Source organism: Solanum lycopersicum, chromosome 2, assembly GCF_036512215.1.
Source record: "Solanum lycopersicum chromosome 2, SLM_r2.1".
In the NCBI taxonomy this organism is placed as follows: Eukaryota; Viridiplantae; Streptophyta; class Magnoliopsida; order Solanales; family Solanaceae; genus Solanum; species Solanum lycopersicum.
Window position 1 is genome coordinate 59,548,574 of NC_090801.1, and position 16,084 is coordinate 59,564,657.

The window sequence follows — 16,084 nt, forward strand, 5'->3', positions numbered from 1 at the left end:
ATAGGTATGCCGATTTTATCTATATAGTCATTTAAAAAAAATATTTGTATTTTCATATATTTTTTCCCTATATAGTTATTTTTTTTCTTCAAAAATCCTGTATGTATTCATTTCAATATGTATTTTATTTGTATTTCTATTTATTCTAGTTTTTATTTAGAATTTCTTATAATAATATATAAAATACAAAAAATTAGTATGATAAAAAAGTGAATGAAATATAAAATTGAAAAGAAATAATTGAATATTTGGTGTACTCATTCTTAAATAAAATACATAACTAGTTGACATACCCTTAGAATAAATACAAATTAGAAACAAATGTCAAATTCAGTTGACATACCTTTATTAGTTTGTATTCATTCCAATATGTATGTCAAATAAAATATAGTTATTTATGAAATACATTTGTATTCGTATATATTTTCAGTGTGTATTTATTTTTCTTTTCAAGATCTTGTTTCCTTTTCTAAGTCGTATTCATTTCCAATATGTCTATTATTTGTATTTGTATTCGAATACAAATAAACTAATAGAAAGTTGTTCTTCTTATAAATAAAATACATAACTAGTTGACATACATTTGGATGAATACAAATTAGGGACAAATACAAGATTCATAAACCATGCAAAATGAAATTTTTAATAAATACAAATATTGATAGTATACATAGTGATTTGAATACAAATTAAGAAAGCATACCAAATTCTAAAAAAGAACTATAAATACAAAACAAACTAATAGAAAATTGTTCGCGATCTTCGTCGTCTTTTTCAAGATCTGTCTACATTTGCGTTCTAAATTTGAGAAAGGTTTTGCACACCAATGAGTCTTTAAATGTTCTTACCCTCTTTCTTCCCTTATTTTAACAGTGGATCATACATTATACACTATTTGTTAAGTAATAAATAAATTAAAGGATGAAAAATCGCCAGAAATTGGTTGATTAAGATGAATACCTCTAGTAAGCTTCTTGGATTCAGCCATTGGAGAGTAAATCATAACGGAAATTGAAAAATACAAACAACATTTTTTTTAAGATTTAAACAAAAATAATTAGAAAAGAAAAGATTAGAGATACCGTAATCAAAGGGATTCTTGTTGATTCAATTTTGGATTAAAAAAACAACCAAAATATATGGCAAAAAAATATTTGCAACTTGAATGTTGGAGGAAAATCAGAAAAAATAACCATGAGAGAGAAAAAAAATTAAATGGGAGAGAGAATTAACAATTTGAAAAGATAAATATGAGAGAGAATATATTTTTTTTTAAAAAAAAGATATATAGAATTAATTGAAAAAGAGAGATAAAATAAGAAGAAAATTGGGACACATAAATTTTTTAAAATAATGACATTTTTGACATTATTGCTAATATTTATAAAGTATGGATATTTTTACTAAATATGTTATTTATTTTGACTAATTTACTAATTTTTCCTTTTCTAATCAGGTCGTTGGACCATGACAGATAGTCCAATCCTTAGTGGGCCGGAACAGCCCATTGGAAATTCTTAACTGAATCTACTTTGAATTTTTAAGAAACTGGAAACATAATAGACATAATAAAACTTTATAACTATAATTCTGATAATTGCACTTTATAGCTATAGCTTTGTTTGCTATGCAGACCGCAATTCTATATTTTTGTATGTTTATATATTTCAATTGTGAGTATACAAATATGATAAGTATATACAAATTATGTATTTATATATTTGAAAATTTTTCAGAATTCCGTTTGTATATTTCACTTGTCATTATACAAACATGATAATTTAATATGATTTTTTAAAAAATCATATACAATACTAGAGATAAGCATATACAAAATTTTAAATTCATACCGTTAAGAACCGAATACAAATTATAAATTCATGTGAATCATATATAAACCAATGCATATATTTTTTTCTTTAGCCTTTCAGCTTGTCAATAAGTTGTCCGCATAAAATATATACTATTTGCCTAATTGGACACATCAGCAATTATTGGGTGCAGCCAAATGGACTTAGATTTTAAATTTTATGAATCGTAAATGATTTTAGAATACCGACATTAGATTTAAATAATCAAATTTTGAATTTCGCACTTATTTAATGGATTATTATTCATCACGTGTCCATCCATTCTATAAATCCTGTATGAAATTAAAATTACTGTCTACTGAATTATCTGTTATTTTAATTTATTGCCAGCGAGAAAAGTGAGCTAATTATAGTATTTATATGTTAAATAAGCACAAAACATCCTCTTACATCGTATTTATGAGAAATCCATTACATTATTCAAAAACCAAATTCTCCTTAAATTGCTTTGGAGAAAGGTAGAGTACTTTAATAATCCCCTCCTTCTATTGGAAGGGCAAAAAGGGGAAATTAATATATATCTAGTGCCTTAATTAGAGCAAAAGTCTCATTATATCGTAGATAGAATAAAGTTACCAAAAAAAAAAAGTTCCCTTGATATTTATTTTGTCGCTCTATTTCATCAGAAGGATCAATAGTATTTTCACGTATCCTGAATTAAATACGTTGAAAAGGAAGAGATTGTCCGTTAATGAAAGAAGTGAAGAATGCAAGTGATTCACTAGGCTTGAAAGTTGGAACAGCATGTCCTGCTCCTCTAAATGTTGCAAATGTCAAACCCTTGTACTCTTCAACCCATCCTCCTACCTAATTCATAATAATAATAATAATAACGATAAAGATAATATTCGCGTTAGATGATATTGAGTATAAAAGAGTAACAACGATACCAAATTACAAAATTTTAATTAGGTATGTATGTACCTGTTTTTGGTGGTACCATGGTCTCCATTTAGTTGTAATTGGCAGACCAAGGGCACTTAAACTATATCTTGTTGATAAAACAGGAACTCTTCCATCAGTGTCTCCACTAAGCAGACCAAATTAAACAGGATTATAAGGTATAATTAGACCATAATATTATTCTTAATTAATAATTAACCACATTTTACATTTTACTAAAGGAGCACCAATAACTTAGTTTAGGTCCCAAAATTAATAATAAATGTGCAAAATATGACAAAAGGGAAAAGTGGGGTTTTTTTTTATTTTTATTTTTTTGTGTGGGGGGTGAGTGGTTTGGAGGGGGGGGGGGGGTTGAAGAAGAGAAAAAGTGATATAATTGTGTTAAGAAATATTTCTCAATTTGCCCCAAATTGTCGTATTTTTTTTATTTGATAAATATTTAACGATACTTGTAATATTTTACTCATGTTGAGTTTCATTTATTTGACAAAAAGTCTATAAAGATATACTCTTTTTAAGGGTAATTTTTGAACATTAAGTTTTTTTATATTTTCTTAAACTCAATTAAACTGTATCATATAAATTGAGACGAAAGAAGTAATATAATTACCTGTAGACCCAAATCTTGAGTCCAGCATTGATGAGTTTGCGATAAATTGGAAGAACTGATTCCTTTGAGTCTGACCAATTATCAAAGATTGTCATACTGAATATTCAAATATTAAAGAAAAAATGTAAGTTTCTCTGCTTTAGACTTTCACATCATGTGTGGACTAAATAATATATATATATATATTTTTTAAAAAAGATTAATATATAATTACTTGCAAATGCTCCAATTTTTGAGGTGTTGACCATCACTTATAACATGAAGAGCCTTTTGAACATCAAGTCTATTGAAATAAGAAGAAGTATAATCATCAAGACATGGGTCATATCCTCCCATAATCCTTGGCATCTAATAACAAAACATCAAACAAATATATCAAAATGACGTTTATCTGTTATAACAGGTAACCTGTACGGTATTTATGGTTACGCACGTACCATTTTGGACTTGGTATCAAATAAGACTTGTGTGGTTTGTTGTTGACTAGTGGCAGTATCTCTTATGCATACTGAGGTGTAAAGGCTATAGATATCAATTTCTTTGTACTGTTTGAGGACTTCATCAACAGCCTCAGAACAAGTTTGATTGCTCCATGTATCATCACTATGAAAATTACAAGTATCAGAAATAGTTTTATGAGTTTCATCAGAAATGACAGCATGGCTCCAAGCATAATCTACTAGACCCTTCCAATCCTCTGCATCACATGTTTCTGGATTACCTAGCTGCACCACATCATCAACAACAATTTTATTTTTTTTTTAAATTTAGAAAGAACAATAATTTATATACTTTATCGATACACTTTTATTTTTATTTTTTTTTTCTAAAAAAAATATACCTCAAAATAATTATTTTTTTGTTATTTATTTTCACTTTTTATATACTCACGTATAATTATAAATTTTACGGAAAATGTCTTTATCACAAACACTTGTACCGGATTCACCAGAGCTTGTTGTAACTGTCCTTAAGGATATTTCATCCGGTGGGTGTATCCCCAGGATTCAACAAGCTTTTCTAGTATAAAATTAGGAGCCAGAAACTAACAAAGATTCCAAGAACAAAACCCAGCGCACCAATAGACTATAGAAGGAAAGATTTAGCTAGCGTTTGACCATAGATTTCCAAATATTCTTGGCAAATATTATTTGAGTGAAAATTTGGGTGAAATTTCACCATGTTTTTGGCCATGAAATTTGGGAAATATATTTCACCTTTTTAGAAAAATATGATTTATACACACAAGTTTTAAAAACTATCAAAACTAACTAAAAGTTTGTATTACAAGTCAATTGAATGTTAGTTACAACAATAACAAATAATGTCCATGACACTGAAGCAATGTGGTAATTTGGAGTGAGTGCAACAAGAATTATTCCATACATCGTGAAGTAGATAAAGTACATAACTTTGTTACCTAAAGCTAATTTTTAATAATTTTCATCAACAATCATATCATTATTTAATATTTACTAAATATTTCATCACTATTTTGGTGTTCACGTAAAAAATGATGTAATACAACGCAAGCAAATACTAGAGAGGGTGTTTTTGTAAAAGATAAAAGATTGAGGTAAAATTTTAATTTTTAAAATATTCCAAATAATGATATTTGGCCCAAATACTAGAAAAAACTAGTATTTGGAAATTTGGGATATTTGCCAAAAATATTTACCAAATAATGACAAATTATATGGACAAACATTATTTGTCAAATTTTTCCCAAATATTATTTGAAAAATTTATGACCAAACGGCCCTTATTCTCTTATATGTATTGTGTTCTCTACATCTTTGTGATAGATGAAGACTAAATTTTTATATATATATAGAATGATACATTAGGCCAAAGCCTCCAATGGTTAGACAAGGGAATTAAAGACAATAATGAGGAATAAAGGCAAAGTTTTGAAGGCCAATTAAGAGAAAACTGCTATATTTTGACCAAAATTAATATTGATTTATAGTATAATTAATAGAATGTTAACAGCCGTTTGAAATGATGCATATAGAAAAAATAATATGAAACCTTATTTTTGAGATACTAGAATCATTTTTAAAACAATTTTTATTCACTATCTAGTTCCGCCACGGGCTACACATTGGTTTGGATGGTAAATTTAAAAGATATTAGGTTTTTTTTCTTATACTTTGTGTCATACGATTCAAACTATTTCATATAAAATGGAATGTAATATATAGAGGGAATATACATACCAGGATCCCTTTGAGATCAATGAAAAGGGATGGGTCTTTGTTCTTGTCAACAATGACTTCAGCCAACTCAGGTACATATTTTCCTATGCCAAAAAAAAAACCAAATAAAATGTAAGCTCAAATTAAACTTTCAAAAGTTATAATATATATATATACACACGATACCTGCATAACTCTCTCCAGCAATATAAAATGGTCGTTTTTTATATGATGGGAACTTGAGAAGCCACTTGTGTAGAAAAGTGTATGTGTCATTGGCTGGTAAAAAAGTCCAAAAAGGTTAGGAAAAAAGTACAAAAGTAAAATATATATATCAACATCACATAGGTAAGGTATTTCTAGAGGAATATATTACATAAGACATTAAGACAAAATATCAACATCACATAAGATATTTCTGGAGAAACATATTGTACACACATGAATTATTGAAAGATGACCAATTCTTGAAAAGATAAAAGTGAAAAATAAGTTAAACTTTATGAGGGGTAAGTCTGAGTGACAAGTTTGTAGACAACGAGGGTATAAATAATCGCATAGTATAATAACAAAAGGATAAATAAAATATTTTTGATCTTTTTCCCTTTTAAGTAATATAAATCTCACCTGTGAAATCATCTCCAATGTTATAATAATCACCACTTGTATTTGAGTATGAAAAGCCAACACCAATTGGAGATTCCAAGAACAACAAGTTTGCCTCTGCATCAATATTATTTCAATTTAGTATTTTTAAGAACAAACAAATTAAACACACATAAAAATGTATGCATGTAAATTAATTTATATGATAAAGTATATATTAAACCTTTATTCCATGAATAAGGATTAAGTTTTAGGCCAAAACCATCAAAATCTACAAGAAAAGGCCCAATCTCTTGAGTTGCTCCATATCCCACTGAAGAACATCCTGGACCTGAGACATTATCAACCAAATAATTAAAATTTTCTCGTTTCAATTTATTTGTCCGATTTTAATTTGATATCATATTTAAGAAAGTAAAAATAATTTTTAAATTTTATAATTTTAAATATGTCAGAAAGTTAAAATTATCGAGCTGACTAAAAAAGAAATTACGTAAAACAAAGTGTGAAAAAGAAAGTTAAGTTGTTTGACTTACTAGTGGAATTATATATTATTAATGAATTTCTTCTATTGTTATCCAAGCCTCTTTTTTTAGTCAAAGATAAAATTTATTAATCTTGTCTACAAACCTTGAATATTGGTCAAAAAGATATATAATAATGCCAAATTCCATTACCATCAAAACATAATATTATCCATTTCTCAATCCAAGAATATGTCCTTAGGATAAACTTTTGTTGATGCCATAATTTAACATCATGCAACTTTAACATGTCAAAGAAATTAACCAAAATTCACAAGTACTAAATCAATATATAATTTTCCTACTTACCATAACATAACGATAATAATATGTGATTATTACACGTATGATTACTGAACTTTATTCACGTCTTACGTACCTCCATTGAGCCAAAGCACTAAAGGTTTATCTTGAGGGTCAATTGAGCATTCATAAAACCAATAAAAGAGTGCTCTTCCTTTGTTCTCATTTACTGTAACATGTCCAGCATAGTGTTTGAAATTTACACTAGGTTGTCCTGGCAAATTAGTGACGAGATCCTCAGTATAACTACCGACCCGTGAAGAAGAATCAGGCTTGTTGTTATTGGATAATTCATGAGAACGTCGTCCAACGATTTCTATTGGCTCCAAAAATAATATTAAGGAAATAATAATAATAAGAAGCAGAGAATATTGAGTAAACATAATGTTTGATATATTATAAAAAAAAAAACTTGGAGCTAGACAAGCAAGTAGTAGTATTTGTTAAGAGTGAAAATACACGATATCCCACCTATCTATTTATAGTTGTGGCAACAAAGCACTTTTTGAACAAATGTAACCACAAAAAAAAAAAAATTTTTTTAACAAACCCATTATCTATAAGGTGTGAATCATTTTTAGAAATCCACAAAAAAAAAAAAAAAAAAATTGGAATCAGCTACGATATTGTAGTTAAATTAAACTCGTGGTTAACCAAATGTTATGATAATTCATCGTTAAATAAGATAAATAATGGATTTTTCTGCATAAGTATGAATATTTCTCTATTGCTTTTCTCTTTTTTAATTTGTAGTGACCCTATATGTACCAAACTTTTGTTTTAAAATTGAAATAGATCTCTCTTTTATTTTGATTTTCATTCAGTGTTTGATATTTATATTAAAGTTAAAAATTTTCAAATTTATACTGCGTAGGGCTCATTCAGGAGAAAATATTTTTTATTAAATATTTTTCTATATTCAAGACTTAAACCCGAAACCTCGTATTAAAAGAGAACTGGCTCATTGAGTGCATCAAATCTTTGGAAGTAAAAAAAACTCAAGCCTATGGACTATGGTATCTGACAAAGATAGATTTTAGGCATAGGTTTACTCTAGAGCTTAATTTGTTTAATTTGCATGGATATTAAAGGGTTAGTGGAGTCTCCATTTTAATGTGTGTGGGTTGTTGGGTCACTAATCACGTGAGCAAATGTCCAAAAGGGTTACTTTAACATGGCTCTATAATTAACATTTAATTAATTTTATCAAACCACAATGTATAAATTACTACTAATTAATCCAAACTTAAAGCTATACCTTCCTCCACTAAAAAGTTTAGAAATGGCTTATTACAAAAAAAAAAGATCAAAGCCACATTAATGGATGAAAAGATCTTGAAATATAATTTAATGACAATTAATTGTTAGTCTCATACAATATTGCGTAAATAATTTCCTATCCCTATTATTTAAATGATGTATATTTTATATTTTCGGATAAGTCTTCTTGAAATGTGAAATTTAAAATCTTAAAAACAATAAAATATGTTTTTACGCTAACAATGGTCAATGAAGAAAATTATATTACTTAAACTAAATAATAGTCTTTATTTTAACAAACACAATAACAATGAGACTTATGAGTTATATATGTATTGTTATGATTTTGACGTATTTTTATTTAAATTTATATACTTCACGTAAAAATATTGAGTTTAGACAAAATATTTGTCACTACTCAATCTTTGGTACTGCCATTAGAAGAAATTAAAAACTATGCGACAATAAATATTATCGCTTATAAAATAAATTTATTATCATTAAATATCTCTTTTTTCGATTGTGTGCAGTAATACGTAGGCACAATATTTCAAAAAATATGTGAGCCCCCCCTCCCCCCCCCCCCCACATATATATATATATGAGAGGTCAATATAGAACAGCTAGCAAGAAGCAATAAGAAGTAACTAGATTTAATTTTATTAAACTATACTAGTAGATTAGATTAGATTAGATTAGGGTGAATAAATTTTATAACAAATTACGTGAGGCAGCACCCACAAATAGAGTTGTAAAATCCTAGAATATATTAAGAGTGTCCTAACATTAGAGAACAACGTTAATTAACGTCATCCCCTCTTATCCATATCTATAATAATCTAATATACTACCAATTTTAACGTCAATGTTAGCTACTGTGGTGATGTCACTAACAAGAATCAAAGTATGACAAGAATAGCTCAAACCACATTGGCTCTTTTTTTTCATTTTATTTAAATAATTTTTTTACAAAAATTATTACACTATAGTGTGTTTTAATATATTATACATATCTCTGTTATGATTTAAGTCTAGGATATATTATATTTGTTTTGATCATCCAATAAAAACATGCGTACGATATGAATTTGTGGTATTTTTTTAAACATAAAATTCTTTACTTTTCTCTTTCATTTCGATGTGGATTTAATTAGCCTAAAGTCATTTCATGTACACCCTTCTTTAGAAAACCTATAAATTGTTTTTCTTTATAATAATGTAAAAAAAAAATACAATGTCAGATAACCTAAGCTATAAGAAGTCCTTGGTTTGGGAAGTAGTTATTCTAGTATTAACTATTCTACAGTTAGGTATTCTGAGATAACTTATTCCACCATGTATATGAGATAACTTATTCCATTACTATGGTATAAATAGCGGAATAAATTATTCGAAACATGTTAACCGAATAAGACATCTAAGTTTTATCCCAGATCAAAACTATTTTTACTTATCTCTCTCACACCAAATGAGCTCTAAGTCTATTCTGAAATTTGTAACTTAGTAAAATAAGTCAAATCGTATCTTACGACGAACATAGATAATACACTAATAAGTGGGTTGATATATAATTTTAGTAATTTTTGGGGCATGTACACTATGTCATGTTTCATATTAAGGGAATGACAAGTGGAAAGAGAGATTGGCATATATTCTAATAATAAATTGGTGGTGTTTGGCAATTGGCATACAAAAAAAGGTTGAGCAGCTTTTGGGAATCTCATCATCAAAGTGAAGAAAAATATAGTAATTTTTGTGGCGAACCTTGTGCGTTATGACTCTTTGATCTGAACATGAGAGAATGAAAAATAAATATAAAGAGTGCAACAACCAACTAATTAATTGGATGTGAATAATGACTTGGATTCCAACTTTATTTGGTTGAACAATATTATAACTTCTACCACTTTATTATGTTAGAATAGTTTTTGCAACTTCTTTCTCTAGTGGTATAATAATGACAAATAAATACTAATATAGATTGTGATACGATAGTGAGATTAATTTATTTTTAATTAGAGTTTTTAAATTTGATTTTTGAGTATGGAGAAAATTCTATTGAGAACGTTATCCTAAATGAGCCTTTAAAGCTCGACTCAGATTGAATTGAAGCACCAATCCAGATTTCAGACACTAAATAAGAAATCAAAATGAATAATAATGACAAATAAATACTAACATGGATTATGGTGCGGTGATACTATAAGAAAAATAACTTTTAGCGGTAATAAATAGACATATTAATAAAGAGTGCTAAAATATTTACCGATATTAGTTAAGAGGTCATTAAATTCAATGTCGCTAAAGGCTTTAGAGACATATATACAAAGAGTGTTAATTGCCGCTAAAAGTATATGTTTAGCGGCTATTAAAAATTAATTTCCACTAAAGATCATTTTTAATTTGTTACAGTGTGGTGAGATTGTTTCACCTTTAATCAGAATTATGGAATTTGAACCTTGAGTATGGAGAAAATCTTGTTGAGAGTGTCACCTTAAATAAGCCCTTTAACGCGCGATTTAAATTTAATCGAATGTTCAATACATACTTCAGACACCAAATAGGAAATCAAAGTAAATAATAATGACAAAAGTATTATCTTTTCATGTTTTTTTATCTTATTTAGAGGTGGAACTAGAAGGTTATTATACGAGTTAAATACAAATTTAATATATATAGATAGAGTGTGTGTGTTCAAATATAGAAATTTGCTATTTATATTTTAAAATTCAAAAATTAAATATAATTCAAAAATTTCAAATCCAGACTAGATATATCTTTAATTTTCTTATGATGGTTTGGAAACATTCATTGATGCATGTATCTTTTGCATAACTTACTGAAAAAGGAGGAAATTGTCAGTGTTCAACATGCAATAAAATTAGGAAAAATATAGATATGTTATCTTTCTTCTCAACTTTAATATAAATTTAACACACTCAGCCTATATGCTACTGTGGTCCCTTGGGTTTCTTGAATTGATAACTTATTCAAAGGTTGTAAAGAGAATAATAGGTTGGATATATTATCTAGCTAGGGAAAAACATTATATTTGTGGCATTATTTGAAATTGAGTAACTTTATCCTCTATTTAACTTTTGATCTAATATTATTCTTGTCTAAAATAAATTAGTTTTTTCCCCTTGACCTCAAAGGTGTGGATAAAATTGAATCATAAAAAAGTTGATCACTTATATGAACAGTAAATTTGTACTAAGAGTAAATTTGAGTCATTTATGAAAACTAAAAGAATTATACTATAAATCTAGGGGGAAAAGGTTTTGATCGAACTTGTTGTTACGATATCAAATTTTATAGACGATATTTTACCCTTTGAACTATTTAATAGTGTATTTTAAAAGTATATATCTGTCTACGTGGAAACATTACTATTTATAATTGCAATATTTCTATGTCCACGTGGGTACATATATACCTTCAAAATACACTATTAAATAGTGCATGGGTAAATGGTCATTCCAAAGTTTGGCATCGTAACAATAATTTCTATCAATGTTCGGATATATTTCAGACCTTTTCCCATAAATTTATAATAGGTAATTTTTCGCATTAAGTCTGATGCATGTGTTAATTTTTTTTGTTATTAATATGTACTCGACTATCCGTATATATAACTTAAATCAATTTATTTATTTATTCTGGGGGTGGGGTGGGGGGTGGGTGGGGGTGAGGGAACATCCTTTATGCTTATAAAGTTATATATAATGTTAGAGAGAACAATATAAATTGATTTCATGTCTTATCATCCTCTCCAAAACCATAATTAAGTTTAATTAGCTTTAAGAAATTCTTGAAAAGTGTCAAATGACATAGACAGAACATAAGGATCAATAGTGTTGAATTCTTCTGATTTCAGATTATTGAAACTCATCAGAAACAGTAAGTATATGTCTAATTAATAGCCTTTATACTGCTAATATTTATCCAACTCATATCTTATTAATTAAAATGATAACTAACGTGGCAGTTCGTTGATACTTGATGGTAATTTGATTCAATGAATTCGTTAGGAAGATCGTGTAATTAATTTTATCTTATCTTAGTTTAGTGGAAGATATCGAAAGGAATAGGTTGTCCCATCTTCTATAAATAAAATTACGAACGATAAAATTAGTTCATTAAAATATAATTTATCAAATTGATCTAAATTAGAGATAAGCTTAAATCAAGTTCGTCTAATTTTAAATTATCCATCTCTGTATATGTAATATTTGAACGAGTTATATCTTTTAGATCAGTTCAATTTCAACTTAATCTCGTCCATTTAATATCTCCCCGTGCAATTTCTCGAATAAGAAAAAGAGTAGAATAAAGTTTTGAATGGACAATCATTTAGCAAAAGAATAGAATTCAAGCATTCCATGCACGGCCAAGAGTTGAGAAATGGCATGTCAAAATGACAACAAATGGTAATTGTCAACAAGTCTATATATATCCCTATGATTAGTATTTAAGCATAAATGGATATATGTATCTTTTGAATATTGTCCTTTATGTGAAAAAAAAAAAGAAGAAGATGATTTAACTTAATAGTAATCCATATATTAGCAAATGTAAAATTAAAAAAAAAGAAGCTCATTAATATTCAAGTTGTGAAATTAATCAATCAATTGACATAATGAAATTTGAATTTTATGTATGATTATTGGGTTTTATAGCCTGAAAGAATAGTGTTTTAGTCTAAATTTATTTTTATGGATCTTGCCTTTAATGAGCATAATGGATTAATCAAACAATTTAAAGAAAAAGAAGTAGCCTATATAAATAATGTCGATAATATAAATAAAACCACATAATTTAACTAATTGTAATAAATACGTTATTTGTATAAATTAATGTCGATTCCCCTTCTACTAGTATTAATTAACGTAGGTTATTTCTTACTCACATAACATGGAATATTCAAAATTACTCTCTTTCTCATGTTGAATTCAACATAGAATATTAACGTGCATATAATTACTTAGATAAAAAGTTCTTTTACGAAAAGAGAAAAGCATTGTAGCTTTAAGCCGTTGTTGTTTTAAGAATCATTATATATAAAGTGGAAATAAGAAGAAATAATTAATGGTCCTGCTTTGAATAATCAAAGGAAGGAAGTGGGGGTCGTTAGACCTATCAACACTAATGCTATAGGGAACAAAAAAATCATTTCATTTGGTCAAGTTAGTCTTCAATCCGTTTTAGAGTAAATTTTTCGATCTTTTAATTATGTCATTTAAATTCGTAATTTTTAAATATGTCATGTGAAAAGTTGAAAATAATATATTACTATCGAATAAAGAAAAGATATCATGATTCATTCTTAAAAGGAAAGTAGATTTTTTTTTAAACGAACGGAGTAACTAATTTAATTTCTACTCTAATTAAAAGGAAAAGTTCAACTAAAATTATATAGCTAGGTGGATTGGGTCAGTTCTTTATATTTTATAAACAATTCTTTGACAAGATTAAGTTTGTTGAATATTTCAAAGTTTTGAGAGATATTTCTAGATGAGCATGAGATGATACTTATGTTATAATCTCGTATATTTATTCAAATTTAATTATTAATGTGATCATATTTAGATAAGTCGATTTAACGACTTTTATATAAGTATGGCCAAAAGTTTAAAGAAAAAATTAGAGGAAGATATTATGAAACATTTCATCAAGAAAGCCAAAGTTGTACAAACAGTAGTCCAACACTATCAAAAGAAAATATGACCTTCTAAATTATTTTATTTATATGTAATGATTAAGAACATTCCAAAGGTAATTTTATTTGCTTTAAATCCCTTATCCAAGTTTTTATTATATTTTGGAGCTTATTATTGTACACTATAAACATGTGCTACATATAGGTAGTTAATTATAGTATGATCTTTAGGGAAAATGTAATTATAACTAGCCATCTTCCTTGACCACTTTTCCTTAACAAATTTCAGTTTGAACCATCATCATACTCTCTGATTTGGTTATAAATTCGATATTAATTACATTGATTTAAAATTTAAAATTTATTAATTTTTATTATTATCTCAAATTTTGATACAATAATATACGAATTTTAAATTAAATATTTATATTTTTATGTAATTTTATAAATTCTAAATAAAATTTATCTTTGATCAGCATAATTCAAATAAAAAATACATATTTTTTATTAATATGATATCTGAATCAATTTACACCTTAATTATAATAAATATCGAAGTATAATCATTTCCATGTTAAATAAGTAATATAGCATATGGTATGTATTTTATATATGATATGAAATTCATAAACCAACTAAGATAAAAATAGAAAACTTTAAATACAAAGTCTATTCCTCCCACTAAGTAGGCATTTTTGGTGTCTAAATCATTATTTTGTTTTCTTTGGATTAACGTTATCGTTTTCAATTCTCCACAATCATATTTTACTACTTCATTATCAGGTCAAAGCACGACATAATTAATTAGAACACAATACAATATAATTTTTTTTTTCATTTTAATTGGTTTATAAAATGATCTAAAATATTTTTAAACTATTTATATAAGTTTTTAGCGAAATATATTGATTTATTAACTCCACAATATTTTCAGCGAATATATTGATTTATTAACTCCATAATACTTTCAGCGTCAATTTTCACGGCCCTATATGTAATGCCCTTATTAGAAGCTAAACGTCAATCTTTACGACTTTATAATGCTCATAATTATTTTTATCATATTTTTAATAATTTAAATTTAATTTAAAATAAAAAAATGTTAATCTTTCTATTTTAATATAATTATTTGATTTTGATTTGAAATGAAATTTAATTATTTTTAAACGGAATTTTTGATCTTTTTATGTAAACTGTACCCGAAATATCCTTTAATCTTGTAGTTTCACGACGAGTGAAAATTGAAACTAAAAAAATTATTGAAAATTTAACGAAAAAAAGAGTTTTCTTAAACAAACTAACAAAAAATAAATTGAAACAAACGAACTACTAATTAATTTTCACATGAACAATTTGAATAAGAAGTTTGTTAAAGTCTACGTCAGGTCAACTAATTAAAGTTGAAAAGGATATATGTATGTTCCTCTTATACAATTACTAGCTAGCTAACACGAAGAAAATTAAGATTCCAAATAAATTTGTTAAACGTAAAGTCTGTCATTTTTATGACTAACAAAGAAGAATTTGATAAGAAAAGAACCCATAAATTAGAGGAGAAAAAAAAATTAATGGAAGGAACTATTTATTAGACCAGTACACAGTTCTTCCATTAGGAAAATAGCAACACATGACTTGTTCTTCAAAGATTATAATATATGGTCAATGCTTATTTTCTTGTCAATATCAAATGCCAAAACTTTTTTTTCTCGAGATTTCAACCAAATTAAGTCATTATATAAAGTAATTCACTAAAATAATATGTTTTTAATTTTTTTTTACAAAACTAGCATAAACGTATTTCACAGTAACGTTTTAGAGTATATTTTATTTATTAAAATCTGACGGCGTTAGATTGATATATGTTACTCAGAGTAACGTTTTACTCCTAAAATGTTACTCAAAATAACGTTTTAGGAGTAAAACATTACCTATAGTAACGTATATCAACCTAACACTGTTAGTTTTTTTTTTAAAAAAAAACAAAATATATTCTAAAACGTTATTATAAAATACGTTTATATTTGTTTTGTAAAATTCTAAAAAAATTTATTATTTTGATAAATTGTTTTCTATAATGATTTAGTTTGGTCAATGTAGCGATACAAATATGACGTCGTGAGTCTGAACAAATGTGCGAATTGAACAAA

At 26.8% G+C, this 16,084-nt stretch overlaps 2 protein-coding genes across 2 annotated transcripts in view; one reads left to right on the plus strand and one right to left on the minus strand.

Moving 5' to 3' along the window:
• LOC101263372 (polyphenol oxidase, chloroplastic-like) overlaps positions 1-7,669 on the plus strand; it is a 43,542-nt gene extending 35,873 nt beyond the window's left edge. The window contains exon 3 of the mRNA XM_069294488.1: positions 7,608-7,669. Coding sequence (XP_069150589.1) covers positions 7,608-7,654 — 47 coding nt within the window. The 3' untranslated portion in view covers positions 7,655-7,669. The remainder of the gene's footprint in view (positions 1-7,607) is intronic.
• On the minus strand, positions 2,240-7,511 carry LOC101244455 (serine carboxypeptidase-like 31). The gene is made up of 10 exons (XM_010318418.4): positions 7,095-7,511; positions 6,415-6,522; positions 6,213-6,308; positions 5,772-5,864; positions 5,607-5,689; positions 3,825-4,112; positions 3,602-3,735; positions 3,388-3,483; positions 2,796-2,901; positions 2,240-2,678 (listed from the first exon to the last, which is right to left on the minus strand). The coding sequence occupies exons 1-10, from the start codon at positions 7,399-7,401 to the stop codon at positions 2,529-2,531; spliced, it is 1,461 nt and encodes a 486-aa protein (XP_010316720.1). The 5' UTR covers positions 7,402-7,511; the 3' UTR covers positions 2,240-2,528.
• Positions 7,670-16,084: the final 8,415 nt, after the last annotated feature.

Bases quoted from the DNA above. Each gene is read 5' to 3' on its own strand.
- LOC101244455 (XM_010318418.4), bottom strand. From the start codon at position 7,401: ATGTTTACTCAATATTCTCTGCTTCTTATTATTATTATTTCCTTAATA. The intron at 3,736-3,824 runs GTACGTGCGTAA...TTTTGTTATTAG, and splicing joins TTGATACCAAGTCCAAAATG to ATGCCAAGGATTATGGGAGG. The intron at 3,484-3,601 runs GTAATTATATAT...TTGAATATTCAG, and splicing joins AAAAATTGGAGCATTTGCAA to TATGACAATCTTTGATAATT.